Raw genomic sequence first — 14280 nt, forward strand, 5'->3', positions numbered from 1 at the left:
GTTTACCCAAAGGATACAAAAATGAAAGTTTGAAGGGGCACCTGCACCCCAGTGTTTATAGCAGCATTATCAACAATAGCCAAACTCTAGAAACAGCCCAGGTGACTACTGACTGATGAATGGATATAGAAGTTGTGGTATATGTATATAGAATGGAATATTACTCAGACCATGAGAAAGAATGAAATCTTGCCATTTACAACAACGTGGATGGAACTAGAGGGTATTATGCTAAGTGAAGTACATCAGTCAGAGAAAAATGCTAGGTGATCTCACTCATATACAGAATGTAAGAAACAAAACAGATGAACATAGGGGAAGCAAAAAAGAGAAGGAAACCATGAAAACCATGAAAGGCTCCGAAGGATAGAGAACAGACAGGGAGGGTGGAGGGAGCTGGGGGAGGGATGGGATGGGAGATGGCGGTTAGGGAGGGCATGTGTAGTGCTGAGCACTGGATGTGGTGTGCAGGTGACGACGGATCACTGAATTCTGCTCCAGAAACCAGTATTGCACTGTATGCTAACTAGAATTTAAATAAAAATTTGGAAGAAAAAAATAATTTTTTTAAATGTTGAGGTTTTTCTGCAGTTACCTTTGCAAAGCCCCCAGTCCCATGGTCTTCTGGCTGTTGCCCTTTGGTTTCCTCCTGTGAGAAGTCTTGAATATTGCTCCCCTTCCTCCTACACTTGATTTGGAATGATATTTGTTGTTCCTGTTCAATGTTGCTTCTCAAGGTAGAATATCCTTGGTGCTCACAGGTCATCCACGGATGTTCTTAGCACTTTGGCTGTGTCGGAAGTGCCTGGGGAGCTGCTTTACCTACATGCCTGCTTCACTGTAGCGCATCCAGGCCAGTAGGGCTGGGAGGACGCGAGAGCAGCCATTTCGGGTGGGCTCCCAGTTGCTGTTACTGCTATGCTGGAAACAGCTTGAGAAGCAGTGATGTAAATGCAAAGAGGCCTGGTGGTCACCATGGGGCCTGAGCTCCTTATCTGCACCTACTCGCAGGCTTGTTCACCTCTGCGCTGTGTGCAGCCAGGTGATTCTTGGCGGGGGATGGGGAGGTGGGCGGGGGGCGCAGCCCTGGCCTCTGCCCATGTCTCCAGATATTACCAAACATTCCCCAGGGCAGTATCATCCCTAGTTAAGAACTTACACTTGAAAGACACTTTGGGTAAATATGGAGTCTTTGGCTCACGTTTTCTGTCCTTGTGCCTCATTGACCACACATGGCTATGTCAGCTCAGACCGCCAGAACAGAAGAGCACAGAGAGGCGCCTCAGCACGCCTTTATTCTCACGGTTCTGCAATCTGATGTCAGGGTCCTGGCTAACTGGGATGTTGGTGGGCTGGGGATGGAGATCCCTTTCTCCCCTTTTAGGGTCCCTGATCCCATCGTGGGTCCACCCTTGTGACCTCATCTGCCCCTAATCACCTCCCAGAGGCCACATGTTCAGACACCCTCCCCCTGGCAGGTAGGACCTCTGGAAGGACTGGGAATGGGCACACATGCTGTTGGTAACAGCAGCTTTCCAGCAGAAAGAGTCATTGAGAGTCTGATGAAAATCAGTTTCCCTCTCAAGCTAGTCTTTTTGTGGAAGGGTTTTTAGTATCTTTGGTCCAGTGATTTGATTGTACTTCCATGTGGGTGGTTCTGCTCCAACACGCACTGGTTCAGTGCGTGGTGTCCAGTCTTTCTCCGGTTTCCCTACTGCTTTCCCTAAAATGCTCTTTCTTCCTTCATAAAAACTTTCAGTGTTTTTTAAATTGGTGTATAGTTTACAGACTGTCTAATGCCCATATCTCAAGTGTCCAGGTCGCTGAGTCTTGACATATGTGAACACCCTGTGCTTTACCACCCCAAGCCCAGAAAGTTCCGTCCTCTCCGTTTCCCTGCTGCCTCCCCTCCCAAGAAGATTTTTTTGTCGAAGATTAACCTCACCTTTTCTAGAACTTCATGTAAATGGAACTGTGCGGACCTGCTATTTTCTTTCTGGCATTTTGTTTCTCATCCTGCTGTCTGTGAGGTGGAGCATACGACGAGTCTTATTAGTGATGTTAGGCGTTGGGCCGCTGAGTGGTATTTGTCATAGGAATAGCCCATAACCAGTCTGTCCTTCTGTCGATGGACCTTGGGGTTGTTGGCAGTATTTGGCTATTGTAGTAATGCTGCTGTGAGCATTCTTGTGTCCTTTGTGAGGATGCGTGTTTCGTTTCTCATAGGCAAACACTTAGGCATGGACTTACTGGTTTAGAGCATACATGACACATTCACTTTATGACAAGCTGCCAGCCATTCTCTTGAGTAGTTGTGCTGTTCTCTATCTCATCAGTGGTGTGTCAGTTTTCTTGCTCTGCCTTCTTATTGACGCTTGGGTTCTTTCTGTGTTTAATTTTAGCCAGCGTAGTGGAGTCTCATCAGTGATGGACCTGTGCTGCATTTCTCTACTGACCAGTGATGCTGAGCACTTTCTCTTGTATTTATCTGCTATACCAGTAGCTTCCTTGGTAGAGTGTGCTGTGTGCTGGTCTTTTGCCCCATGGGGCTTTAACAAAGGACCCTGAGGTTGAGATCAAGACTTGGATGCTTAACCGACTGAGCCACCTGGGGGCCTTGGTCTTTTGTCCTTTTTAAAAATTGGGTTGTCTTATTACTGAATTGTTATACTGCTTTATAGAGTCCACATATCTGGCTTTTGCCAGGTATATGTATTATGAATATTTTCTCCCAGTCTGTAGCTTGCCTGTTCATTTTTCTCAATAGTATTTTGAATAGGAGTGTGGGAGGGTGGGTGTTAAATTTTAATGAAATGTTATCAACTCTTCTTTTATGGTTAGTGCTTCATGTGTCCTAAGACATTTTTGCCTACCTTGAGGGCAGCACACGTCTTCTCTGCTGTTAGAAGCATCGTGATTCTGCTTTCACCTTGAGGTCTCTTGTCCATCCTGAATTACCTGTTGTCTGTGCTGTGAGGTAGGGGTTGAGTTTTGTTGTTGTTTTTCTTTGTTCTCCAATTTAGTAGCAGTGTTTATTCAAGAGACTTTCCCTTTCCATGGAATTGACTTACCATCTGTGTTGAGGTCCAATTGACCATGTAAGTGTGGAACTATTCCTGAACTTACTGTTTTACTTACATGGATATAGCTGTTCTTATTGTTAGTAACACAATTTCTTGAATACTATAGGTTTAAAGTAAGTCTTGAAATTAGCAAGTCTTGCAATGTGGTTCTTCTTTTGTAAGGATCATTTAATTATTATGAGGCATTTTGCATTCTCATATACATTTCAGGATTACCCTGTCAATTTCTACGTGCACATTCTGCTGGGATTGTGATAGGCTTGTGCTTTATCTTTGTCCGGTTGGGAAAATTGACGTTCCCAACAGCATCGAGGTTTCTAATCTAGGCTGAGGGTAGATATCTTTATTTATTTCTGTCTTTAATTTTTCTCATTAACGCTTTGTGCTTTTTCCAGTGAGAGGCTCCATATGCTTTTGATGAAATCTGTTCCTCAACTTTAAAAGTTCTGTTGTAAATAACAGTTTATTTTTAAAGATTTTATTTATTAGAGAGCATGAGCGGGGCCGGGAGTAGGGGGGAGTGGTGGAAGGAGAGGGAAAAGCAGACTCCTTGCTGAGCAGGGAGTCGGATGTGGGGGATCATGATCTGAGCCGAAGGCAGGTGCTTGACTGACTGAGCCACCCAGGCTCCCTGACTAAATAAAAGTTTTATAACTTGTGTTTTCTATTTGTTTGTTGCTAGTATATAGGAATAAAATGAATTTTTGTATATTGACCTTGCATCCTGTGATGTTGCTAAATTTACTTATCAGCTATAGCAGACTTTTTGTGCATTTCTAGACCTTTTGGTATATATAGCCATATTATTTCCCAAACAAGATATCCTTTTCCTTCCTGATATTTATACGTTTTATTTCTTACTTTGCCTCATTACCCCAGCTGAGACTCTCAGTGCAGTGCTGAATAGAAATACTGAGAGCAAACATCCCTGCCTGATCCCTGATCTTAAGGGAAGGATGTATAGGCTTTCAGCTGAACATTGGATATTAACTTTAGATTTTCTTTAGAAAAGATATTATTTATTTATTTGAGAGAGAGAGGGAGGGAGGGAGGGGAGAGAGAATCTGAAGCCAACTCTGCACTGAGCACAGAGGCGGACATGGAGCTCGATCCCACAACCACCAGATGGTGACCTGAACTGAAAGGAAGAGTCGGATGCCCTACCATTGAGCCACCCAAACGCCCTGCTATTATTTCATCTGTATATTTGGCAGAGTTCACTCATAAAGTCACCTGCATTTGGCATTTCCTTATAGAAAGTTTTTTTTTTATTACAAATCCAAATTTTCTATTCTTGTGTCAGTTTTGGTAACTTATGTTTATAAAAGAAATTGTCTCAGAGACACCTGGGTTGCTCAGTGGTTTGGCACCTGCCTTTGGCCCAGAGTGTGATCTTGGAGCCCTGGGATTGAGTTCCACATCAGGCTCCCTACATGGGGCCTGCTTCTGTCTCTGCCTTTCTTTCTGTGTCTCTCATGAATAAATAAAATCTTTAAAAAAAAAAAGGAAACTGTCTCATTTCTGCTGGCATTCGGTGGTTCACAGCAGTCCCAGTGGTGTGGGACTCAACAGCATTCCCTCATATCCTTCCAGCATCTCTCGGCTCGTCAGCACGTCCTGTTCCGTGGCTGCCATGGGCCATCTGCACCCCCACACCCTCCCCTTTTTACATCAGTCTGGCTGAGAAATTTATCAGTTCTCTTAAGCTTCTGAAGTTACCTTTGTGTTTAGTTAATTTTTCATTATTTGTCTGTTTTGTTTAATAGATTTCTATTATGATGTCCTTTCTGTTTCCTTTGGGTTTAATATGCCTTTTTTCTAGCTTCTCAAGGTGGCTGTGTAGGTCATTGATTTTAAGCCTTTTTTTTAATGGTTTTTTATTTATTCATGAGACATACAGAGAGAGGCAGAGACATAGGTAGAGGGAGAAGCAGGTTCCCTACAGGGAGCCCTATGTGGGATTCCATCCCAGGACCTGGGGATTGTACCCTGAGCCAAAGGCAGATAGATGCTCAACCACTGAGCCACTCAGGGGTCCCTAAGCCTTTTCTTGTAACATAAGTGTTTATAGTTCTAAATTTTCCCCAAGCCCTGCTTTTTAGCTGTGTTCTATAAACTTTAATGTTAAATTTTTATTACAAACTTCTCTATTTCACTCTTTAATCGGCTAAGTATATCCCATATAATTTCATTCTAGATATTCTATTTTTCAATTCTAGAAATTTCTGTTTTTTGGTATGTCTGTGTCTCTTTTGAGAATTCCAGTCCTTTTGCTCATTATGTTCATTCTTTCCTGTAAATCCTTGAATTGTTTAATGTATTTATTGTTGTAGTTTCAAAGTCTTTGTGACTTCCAGCGTCTTTATTGTGTCTGGGTCTATTTCTGTTGACTCTTACTTTTCCTGGTTATGGGTAACATTTTTTGTTCCTTCACATACCTGTGCGCGTGCGCACATTAGGTACTGTGGTGGCAAGTGCTTTTAAAGCCCTGGGTTTCTTTGTCCTTCCTGAAAGAGTGCTGTGGTTATTTGAGGATGCAGTTCATTGGCTGTTGGTTCAGCAGAAACCCTTTGAGGCTTGCTGGAGCTTGATGAGGGCAGGTCTAGAGAAACCTTCCTGTGGGGCTGCCGTAGCCAGCCGAGGCCCTGGGGAGCCTCAACGGAGTGCACGCAGGGTCTCCTGTGGGAGTGGGGATGTCTGTCTTCTCCCCTCACGACCTCCAGAGCACCCCATGAGCTTATGGTTCCCCATAACTGCTCTTTGCCAGGCCCCATGGAGGGGCTCTGTGAGTCTTCTGCCGAGTGGCCAGCCAGAGGCTTAACTGGTTTTCAGTCCCTTCTTCCTGGAGTCCCTTCTCTAGGCAGCGCAGCCCATCTGGCACCCTGCCCTGCACGTGACAGCAGCCCCAGTTTCAATCCTTGCCTCCATCTGAGACTTCAAGGCCTTTGTGGGCTTCACCTGCCTGTACCCCAGCCTCCAGCCGGCACTGATCGCTGCTCACCCTTGGGCCCCCTACTCTCAGGCACTGTCCTGGGCCGCCAGCAAGTTGTCTAGTTAGTACCTGAAACCTGCTGTTTTGTATATTTCACCCAGTTTGTAGCGGCTGGTGGTGGAGGTCAGCCTGGGACTTGTCACCCCACTGTCATGCAAGTGAATGTCTCTTTGTTCTTTTTTTTTATTTAAAAACACTTTTTCCATCCTTATTTCCTGCCAGTTGGCCTTGTGCTCCTTCTGGGTTAGCCTGCATTTCAGGGGCTCTCGTTTCTCATTCCTATTTTGAGTTCTTTTGCCTCTCCAAATCCTCTTTTAAGTCACTTTATTCCTTAGATTGCCTAATTTGTTGGGTTACAGGTTTCATCTGTTTTGTGTGTGTATCTTTCTGGGGTGTTTGGTTGTTAGTGGGGTGCTCATTCTGTCTTACTCTCTTCTATCTCATTGGACTCGGCCACAAAGCTTTTCCCATTTGCTTTTAAATGAAGCTTGCACTTTCCTGTACCACTAATAAGAATACTGGGCCCCTTGGTTTTGCTGCCTTTACAGGGCAGAGCTCCCTCTGCCGTGGTTTTGTTTTAAAGATTTTATTTATTTATTCATGAGAGACACAGAGAGAGAGGCAGAGAGGGAAGCAGGCTCCATAACTCGATCCCGGGGCTGCGGGATCAGGCCCTGGGCTGAAGGTGGCGCTAAACCACTGGGCCACCCGGGCTGCCGTGATTTTGACTAAGTGATACAGAACCTTGTGGCTCCTCAGAGGTGTCTCCTTGTTGGAGCAGGAGGTTATAGATAAGCCAGGGGAGGAGGCTGGGGTGATCCATGGGTGACGGATCTGTCTGGGGCATTGGGACGAACATGTGCACAACATTATGCAGATGGCGCGCAGAGATGGTGATTTAGGTATGTAGGTGAGCGCACGCACGTCTCCCTGCTCTGTCAGCAAAGAGGACCTAAGAAAGTACCACCCAGCAGCTGGGTGTCAGGTTTTTGTCTTCTCCAATACAAGGGACCAGGGCTTCTGGAGAAGTGACTGGTTCTGATGCCAGGGAAGGCAGTGGAACAAGGTGAGCCTGGAGTATTCTTCTAGTGCTCCACTGCAGCCCCCACACATTGTGTCCTCCCCTCCTGGAGCCTCCACACCCACCTGCCCGGGTGTGGCCTTCTGGTTAGTGGCTCTACCCTGGGCAGGCAGCAAGCGAGTGGAGTGCCTCAGGTCATGCTGACTCCAGGGTGGCCACGGGAGCACTGTTCTGCCAGGGAGGAGGGGCCCTTTTTGCGCTGCCTCACAGGTGGCTGGAAGTGTCACCAGCTGTGCTGGGCAGAGGCTGCCCTTTGCTGTTGCATGTTAATCTGTCCTTTCAGTGTCTTTGGGGTTGCCCCTGCAGAGTTGGGTTGAACTTGGCCAGATGAGAAGGTCAGCAGGGTGCTTTGTGGGATGTGGCCTTGGAGAGTGGAGGCCAGAGCTGAGCCTGGGCATCTGGGTGCAGCGGCCTGGCAGACCTCTGGCTGTGCTCTGGGCTGGGTGGGGCTTCTCAGTGAGCGTGGGGACAGGCTGTCACTGTCCCTGTGGCCAGAACTAAAACCAGGACTGAGCAGAGCACCATCCTCTTTCAGACCTTTGATTTCTCAGTACTTTGTGGCCTCCTGTGTCTTAGAACAGCTGCAAAGAAGGCTTGGGCACTCAGCTTCTTGCACCCCCACTGGGAGTTCTGGATATTTCTATCGAGGTCTGCCTTCCAGGAGCAGTCTCTGCCCCGTGCCAACTCGTTGCCTGCTCTGGACGTCCTGGGAGCCAGCCAGCCTTCTCTTTCCAAGGCTGTACGAGTGTAGGTGTGCTGCAAGCCCATGCCCATGCCCTGCAGGTGTGTGGCCAGCCCAGGTAGCCCCCCACCCCACCCCCGCCCCTGCCCCTGCTGGTCTCTTGTGTCAGCTGGGCTGGGCTCAGGCGGGGTTGGGGGGGGCATTGGCCCCGGAGCTCCTGGGGGCAGAGCTGCTGCCTTCTGTGTCAGAGGGGCCACGTGGTACCACCCTGGGGCCTCGCTGATGGGTCCTGCCCAAGGGTTGTCTCCTCAGCAGTGGCCTTACCCCACACAGCGCCCGTGAGGCGCCACTTTGAAAAGGCGATTGAGACACTCCCTCATTTAACCAGACTTGGCCAGCCTTCGCCTGTAAAAGGAGCAGCTGTTTTTTTCTGCCAGGCCAGAGCCCTTCTTTCACTCCCTGCCTGTCCTCATTGGCTGGTCTCCTTGGGGGGAGGAGAGAGGGAGGGAGGGAGGAGGGAGCGGCAGTCCAGTGCCGTGGCTCCCACTTTCCCTCCCCGTTTCTGCGCTGCCCCACCATGCTTGGAGATCACAGCAGCCTCCCCACAGACCGAGCTCTGCTCACCCAGCCCCCCAAAACTGGACTCAGCTGCAAAATGGTGCTTCAGGCTGTTGGCAAAGTGCTCAGGTGAATGGGGCAGGGGGTGGTGGGGACTGTCTCACTGTCCCTAGCCCTGCCCAGGGGTCAGCTTGGGGAGGAGTGCTGTGATTGCTACTCTCCCAACAAAGGTCCTGGCTGTATGCAGCTGCTGGCAGGGCGGGGGCCGGGGGAGGGGGGGCTTGATTCGGTCAGGAACTTTGGAGTCAGGTTTTCCCTAAATGCCGGTACTTCCTGTTGCTTATGGGAGGAAGCTCGCCCCTGGAGGGTCTGGTTGAAAAGGCGGCCCAGCAGTGACCCATCTCCCATGGCGGTCCTGCCTTGCCCTCTCCCGTGCCTGCCAGACTGGCAGGGTGTCTGTCCCGTTGTCCCCGGCTGGACAACCGGAAGCTCTCCGTGAGTAGCCTTGTCCAGAGACCTGACGTGGGCTGCAGCTGTCTGCTCAAGGAGGTGCGGGTTGCCAGGAAAGTCATTTCTGACAGCTTTTTAAGTTTCTTTTTCTGACCTGCAGAGGGGTCTAGAGAAACTCACTCCGGGGCCATTTCTGTGTCTGAGAAGAAGCCATGTCAGGTGCTGGGCAGAGCGTGTGGCCTACTGGTGGGAGGGTGCAGGCGTGGGATCAGCTGGCGGCAGCAGTGGGCCGAGCTGGCCGTTAGAGGTGGGCAGGCCTGCTCAGAGCTGTGGGGCTGTGCAGGGCTTAGAAGTGCGGCCAGAGTCAGCATCCCGAGTGTCCCAGCTAGATTGATATGATATCTCACATTCACCTGAGACTTTAGTAGGTCATCATTTTAAAAATGAGAGTAAATGTCTCTTGCTTTTCCAATTCTGTGTTTAAGTGTAACCGAGCTGAGCAGGCCTCTTGCCGGGGGTCTGACAGGTAGCCCAGCCCAGCTGGTGGTGGCTGGCATGGAGGGACCGAGTGCATGTCTGTGCCACCCACCATCTGTGGGCACCTCTGGTTTCTGCCCCTCTCTCCCACAGGGCCCTTCCCCACATCCGGCCACCTGTGTGCCACACGGGGAATTCCGAGCAGAGAGCCAAGCTGTTAGCTGGCCCAAGCTGGCCTTTTATAATGCTAAGGTGTGAGATCTGGAAATGTGGACAAGCTGAGGGTGCTCCCCTCCAGGTCTTTGGTTCACATCAGGGACAAGACCATCACTGGCAATGTGGAGGGCATGGTGGGTGCCTGCATGGGCATGTGCACGCCTGTGTGCATGTGCATGGTGGGAGGGGGCTCTGCAGAAGACAGAGGCTAGCCTGCCCTGGCCGGGCAGCAGCATGCTGCTGTGGGAGACTAGAGGCCCAGGCCCTTCTTATTGGGGAGATCTGAGAGGACTTCACGGTGGAGGTGACTTTGCAGCCCAGGTCACAGGAAGAGTACTTACTCTGCCAATGGAAAAGTGAATGTAAAATTTGTACTCTGAGCAAACACTGTGGCTTGGGTTCTTGGTCAGACCGCATGCAGCAGCACCTGACTCACGTGGACGTTCAGTCAGTGATGTCTGTGTACCTTTCTCAGTCTTCTGTGGCTTTTTCCATCTTGGTGGCTCTCGTTTTGTAGGGGACACAAAGGTTTGTGAAAGCGTGCATTGTTTGGGGGTGTTAACTGCCAGGCAGTTAAACCAAGAAGGAAAATAACCTGTGCGTCCCTCTCCACAGTACCTGGCCAGTTGTAGCCCATGGGGATTTGATGGGAGTCCCCGGGGGGATCTTCCCAGCGTTTGGTTTCCAAAGCTCTGTGACAGGAAGGAGTATAGTGACACCAGGGCACCAGGAGCGGCAAGAACGCAATATATGCAGGGCACCTCACATATCAGAAGTGGTTTTCAGACCCGCCGCATCAGAAACTTGGGGTTGGGAGTGGTGCTAAGCCCTAGGGTTTTCACTCTGGGGTTGAGGTAGATGTCTGACCCTGCTGGTGGGCCATCTGGGGTGACAGTGCTGTCAGTGCCATCCCTGTGGAACCCGTGCCCTCATCACTGTCCTGGGAAGGTCAGGAGGAGCCTGGACTTGGGGCCCTGTTGCCCCCTGGGGAGTAGGGAGTCCTGTGCACGTAACCTAGAGGCTGCTCTTGATCCCCAAAGAGCTGCTCTTGGCAAGCCTGGGCTTGGGAGTTCCCTGTTAGTAGGGAGTGATGGGCTGCACCCAGGAAGGTGGGCACCCTGCTCCTGCTTTCTCAGTCCTCAGATGCCCTCCCCACAGGTCCTTCCCTTCTCAGACCACCACCACCAGCACAGGCTCTGTTTCTGTGACGCACTTTCTGTGGGGCCTCTATGCCCGTGGGTCTGCCGTCCATGCATCCATCCATAGGGTCCTCGTAACCTGGCATTTTGCTCTCCATCTCATAGAGCTACCTCCTGCAGGGTCAGGGTCTCACGCTTCTGTCGACTTCCCACGGGGGCCTTCTTCCATCTGCTCGGCCTCCATTCCAGCCAGAACCTCAGCTGTTCTGGGATGCCAGCATCCAGGGAGCACCGCCGGAGTCAGGTTGGGGGACAGCAGACTGAGCAGGGCTCTGAGGAAAGACCGGGGTCTCCACCTGTCCTGCCCATCTCTTCTCCTGGCTCAGCACCTGCTTGCTGCGTACACCTGGCCTCACTCTGTGCCTGGGAGCCAGCGTCCCCTTGCCCCAGCATGGCTTAGGCTGTAAGGAGGCATCCCATGTTCCAAACCTGACATGTACTTACAGCTCCTAGATGGTGGGGCTGTGCCAGCGGGGGCATTACTGCATCTGCCCATGGGGGCCAGCCCTTGGGGTTGAGCTGACTGCTCACCACATCAGCATGGGCAGTGCTCCCTCAGCTGCAGCCCATCCGCAGGTGCTCCTGGGCAATGGATCCCTTGCAGTGTGTCTGCATCCTTAGGGGAGACACCTCTCCTGTGGCCGACAGACCCTTCCCAGTCTGTGGGGCGGGCATCACTCCTACACACTTGGATCACCTTGCTCAGTGTGGATATATTACGTGTCCATGCCAGCTCACACTGAGGGGCCTTCTTGGTGGGACTGTGGTGTAACGTTGGATGGGAAGTGTGTCAGGCCAAGCCGTGGGCAGAGGGACCCTGCTGGGCCTATGCGCAGAGTATGGCTACTCCTGCGGTGGTGGTAAGGTGTGGGGGTGGGGGTGGGGCAAGCAAGGGGTGAGGCTACTGGGTGGGCACCCACCAATGTGAGAGATAGTACAAAAGTGCTATCGGTGGAGCCTGGGCCCCTCCCAAATGAATGGCCCAGCCTTGAAGCCCACCTGGTAGACCAGGAGCAGTATATAGGAACTTTTGGGGTTCTCTGCATGTGTCTGTGGCCATACTCCTCCCTGAAGTGCCAGCAGGCCCTGTGGCACGCCAAAGCCTTGTGTCCACCTTCGGGTCCCTTCAGAGCAACTCCATGCCTGGGATTCAGCCTATCGCTGCTACTGTGGGGGTTCCAGTGAGCAGTAAGGGGGAGAGCCAGAGAGGAGGAACCCAGCTGTGTGGCTCCCCTGCAGACCTCTAGGCCTTGCCTGAGTAGAGTCTACTCCAGAGCTCAGCGCCTGTGGAGCGGGGGACACAGGGTCTTGTTTTCTCCACCTGTGTGGCCACAGGGACAGGTGTCACATAGCCTGTTCACCTTGAAGCCACAAGGTGTTTTCTGAAATCTCAGGTCCACTGCTGCTGGCAGCAGAGGAATGGGGCTGGGCCAGGGCCAGGGCCAATTTTGCCACCCAGGGGGGCCAAATGGCTTGGCAGGGGATGGGACAGAACTTGGGGTGGGAAGGACCCAGTGTGGCTGGGCTTGTGGGACCACTCTGGCACAGGGGCCCTGGTTTGTACCTTGTCCTGCCACCTGTGGGTCAGTACCCATCATCTGCTGCCTGCCTGTGGGACTGAAGGAAAGGAAACTGACTCCATGCCCAGGCTCCACGGAAGTCTGGGCTGGCAGGCTTGGCAGAAGAGTTGTCCCAAACTGCACCAATGTCCAGGGGTCCCAGGCCAGCCCTGGATGACGGGAACAGGGGAACCAGCTTGGAGAAGTCAAGCTTGGCGGGCCTGGTATGCACCTGTCCACTCAGCCTGTTACAGGAGAACAGATGCGGACAGCAGCAGGGGAGAAGGGTGAGGAGGCTGAGGCCTTCTGACCATACACATCACAGCCCATATCCTCCCGAGGCTGCCCGTCTGACCCTTGGAGAGTTGGCCTAAGGGGGCTTGCAGTGTCCCCTGGTAATGGACTCCCTAGCAGGAGAGTGTCACAGCCTTCCTGAGGCAGCATCCCCAAGCGGGTCTGTGTGAGACTCCAGTGACGTTTTGTGCCAAGGTGGTTCCTGCTACTGCTCTGCCTGTGGCTGTTCCAGTAACAGCTGCCCCGAGGCTGGTTTTGATGCCTCGTCCTCGCATCACTTGGTACCATGGTTCCTGAATGGCAGGGCAAGGAGGTGGTCAGACAGCCGGCTTTGCAGCTCAGGCCCCCGTGGATGCCCTCCCTACACGTGTGATCATAGGACCCCCTAGACCCAGAGGTCGAGGCCCAGCATGTGGTCCTAGCCAGGTGTGAGTCAGAGTGAGGTGTGGGCAGGTGTGTACATAGAGCACCAGGGAGTGGGTGGGGGTCAGATTGGGCTGGATGCAGAGCAGCGAGTCTGCCCAGCAGATGGATGTTTGGTGGGGCATGGGCAGAGCAGAACTGGCACAGGTGGAAGGTGCATCCTGTGTGCTGGTCCCTCGTGCCAGGGGCTATGGGCACAGGAGCTCTCACAGGCAACTTAAAGCTTTCTGATAGGGTGACATGTGACTCAGTAGTGGAGACCAGAGTCAGGAGAAGAGCAGGGGGCAGGGAGCCAAGCGGCCTGCCCACCGTTTCCTGAGGGAATATCTGAGGGAGTGAGCAGAGCCCTCCCAGGGCCAATGTTTCCTGTGCATGCTCTTGGGAAGGGTGGGAACCTGGGCCAGGGGACCACAGGGCCCTGAGAAGCATGTGTCCACATTTGTCTCCAGTGAACTTAGCCCCTTGGCTGAGGGACCCCTGAAGTGCTCACTGCAGATGTGTATGTAACAGAGGTTGTTCCAGCCACCCAGGCAGCGCTGGCAGCTCTAGGTCAGGGGTGTCCGTCCCACCCTGTCCCCAGGACACTGTGGCCCTGCGTGGCATTGGCCACTCCCAGTGGTGCTCCAGGAGGCTGAGCACACATCGCCTTTTAAGGAGAAGATTTGCTGAGAAGCTGAGGAAAAACATCTCCCTGGCATTCAGGGAGCATTTTTCCTTCCTGTTTCTCTTAAATAAACCGCTAGCAACTTTTCAAAACAGAAGAAAAGTACAGGGTCAGGGAGCTGCAGAGACCTTTCGCCCCTACTGGACTGGGGCTGGAGGGGTGGGAGGGGTGCACAGGGATCTGGGTGCCCTGAGTCCTTAGGATGGCAGCGTCCAGCTCAGCCACCACTAGGCTGTGCCCCAGCCAAGACCCACGGTACATTCCCAGTTGGGCAGCTGGGCCAGAGACAGAGGCCAGGAGTGAGCTGGTTTGCTTCTTCTTCTGTAGGTGTTGCAGACCTTGAGGACATGAGCAGGTGGGGCCTGGCCAAGTATGCCGGTCCCAAGTCCAGGTCCTCAGCCTGCCTGCCCCCCAGCCCTCTGGCCCTGCCAGCACCCTAACCACAGCCCTCCAAGTTTGCAGGGGGCCAAATGGGGGAAGGTGGCCCCTGGTACCATGGGCTGTGGCTCTCCTGACAGTAGGGCCCACTGGTTTGCCATGGCAGGGGCATGCTCACTCCCTCCCCTCACCACTACAGAGCAGGATGGGGGGCTCTCAGCAGG

General features: G+C 52.1%; 1 protein-coding gene across 4 annotated transcripts in view; it reads left to right on the plus strand.

Annotated features, from left to right (window-relative positions):
- The window catches only part of MOB2 (MOB kinase activator 2), a 78254-nt gene that overhangs the window by 52241 nt on the left and 11733 nt on the right, over positions 1-14280 (plus strand). Inside the window, exon 1 of one of the 4 annotated variants that reach the window (XM_072790465.1) lies at positions 8367-8525. The exons of the other annotated variants lie outside the window; for them this stretch is intronic. Coding sequence (XP_072646566.1) covers positions 8416-8525 — 110 coding nt within the window. The 5' untranslated portion in view covers positions 8367-8415. Of the gene's footprint in view, positions 1-8366; positions 8526-14280 lie in introns of those variants that run through there. 4 annotated transcript variants of the gene reach the window in all.

Source organism: Canis lupus, chromosome 21 (assembly GCF_048164855.1).
Source record: "Canis lupus baileyi chromosome 21, mCanLup2.hap1, whole genome shotgun sequence".
Taxonomy (NCBI): domain Eukaryota; kingdom Metazoa; phylum Chordata; class Mammalia; order Carnivora; family Canidae; genus Canis; species Canis lupus.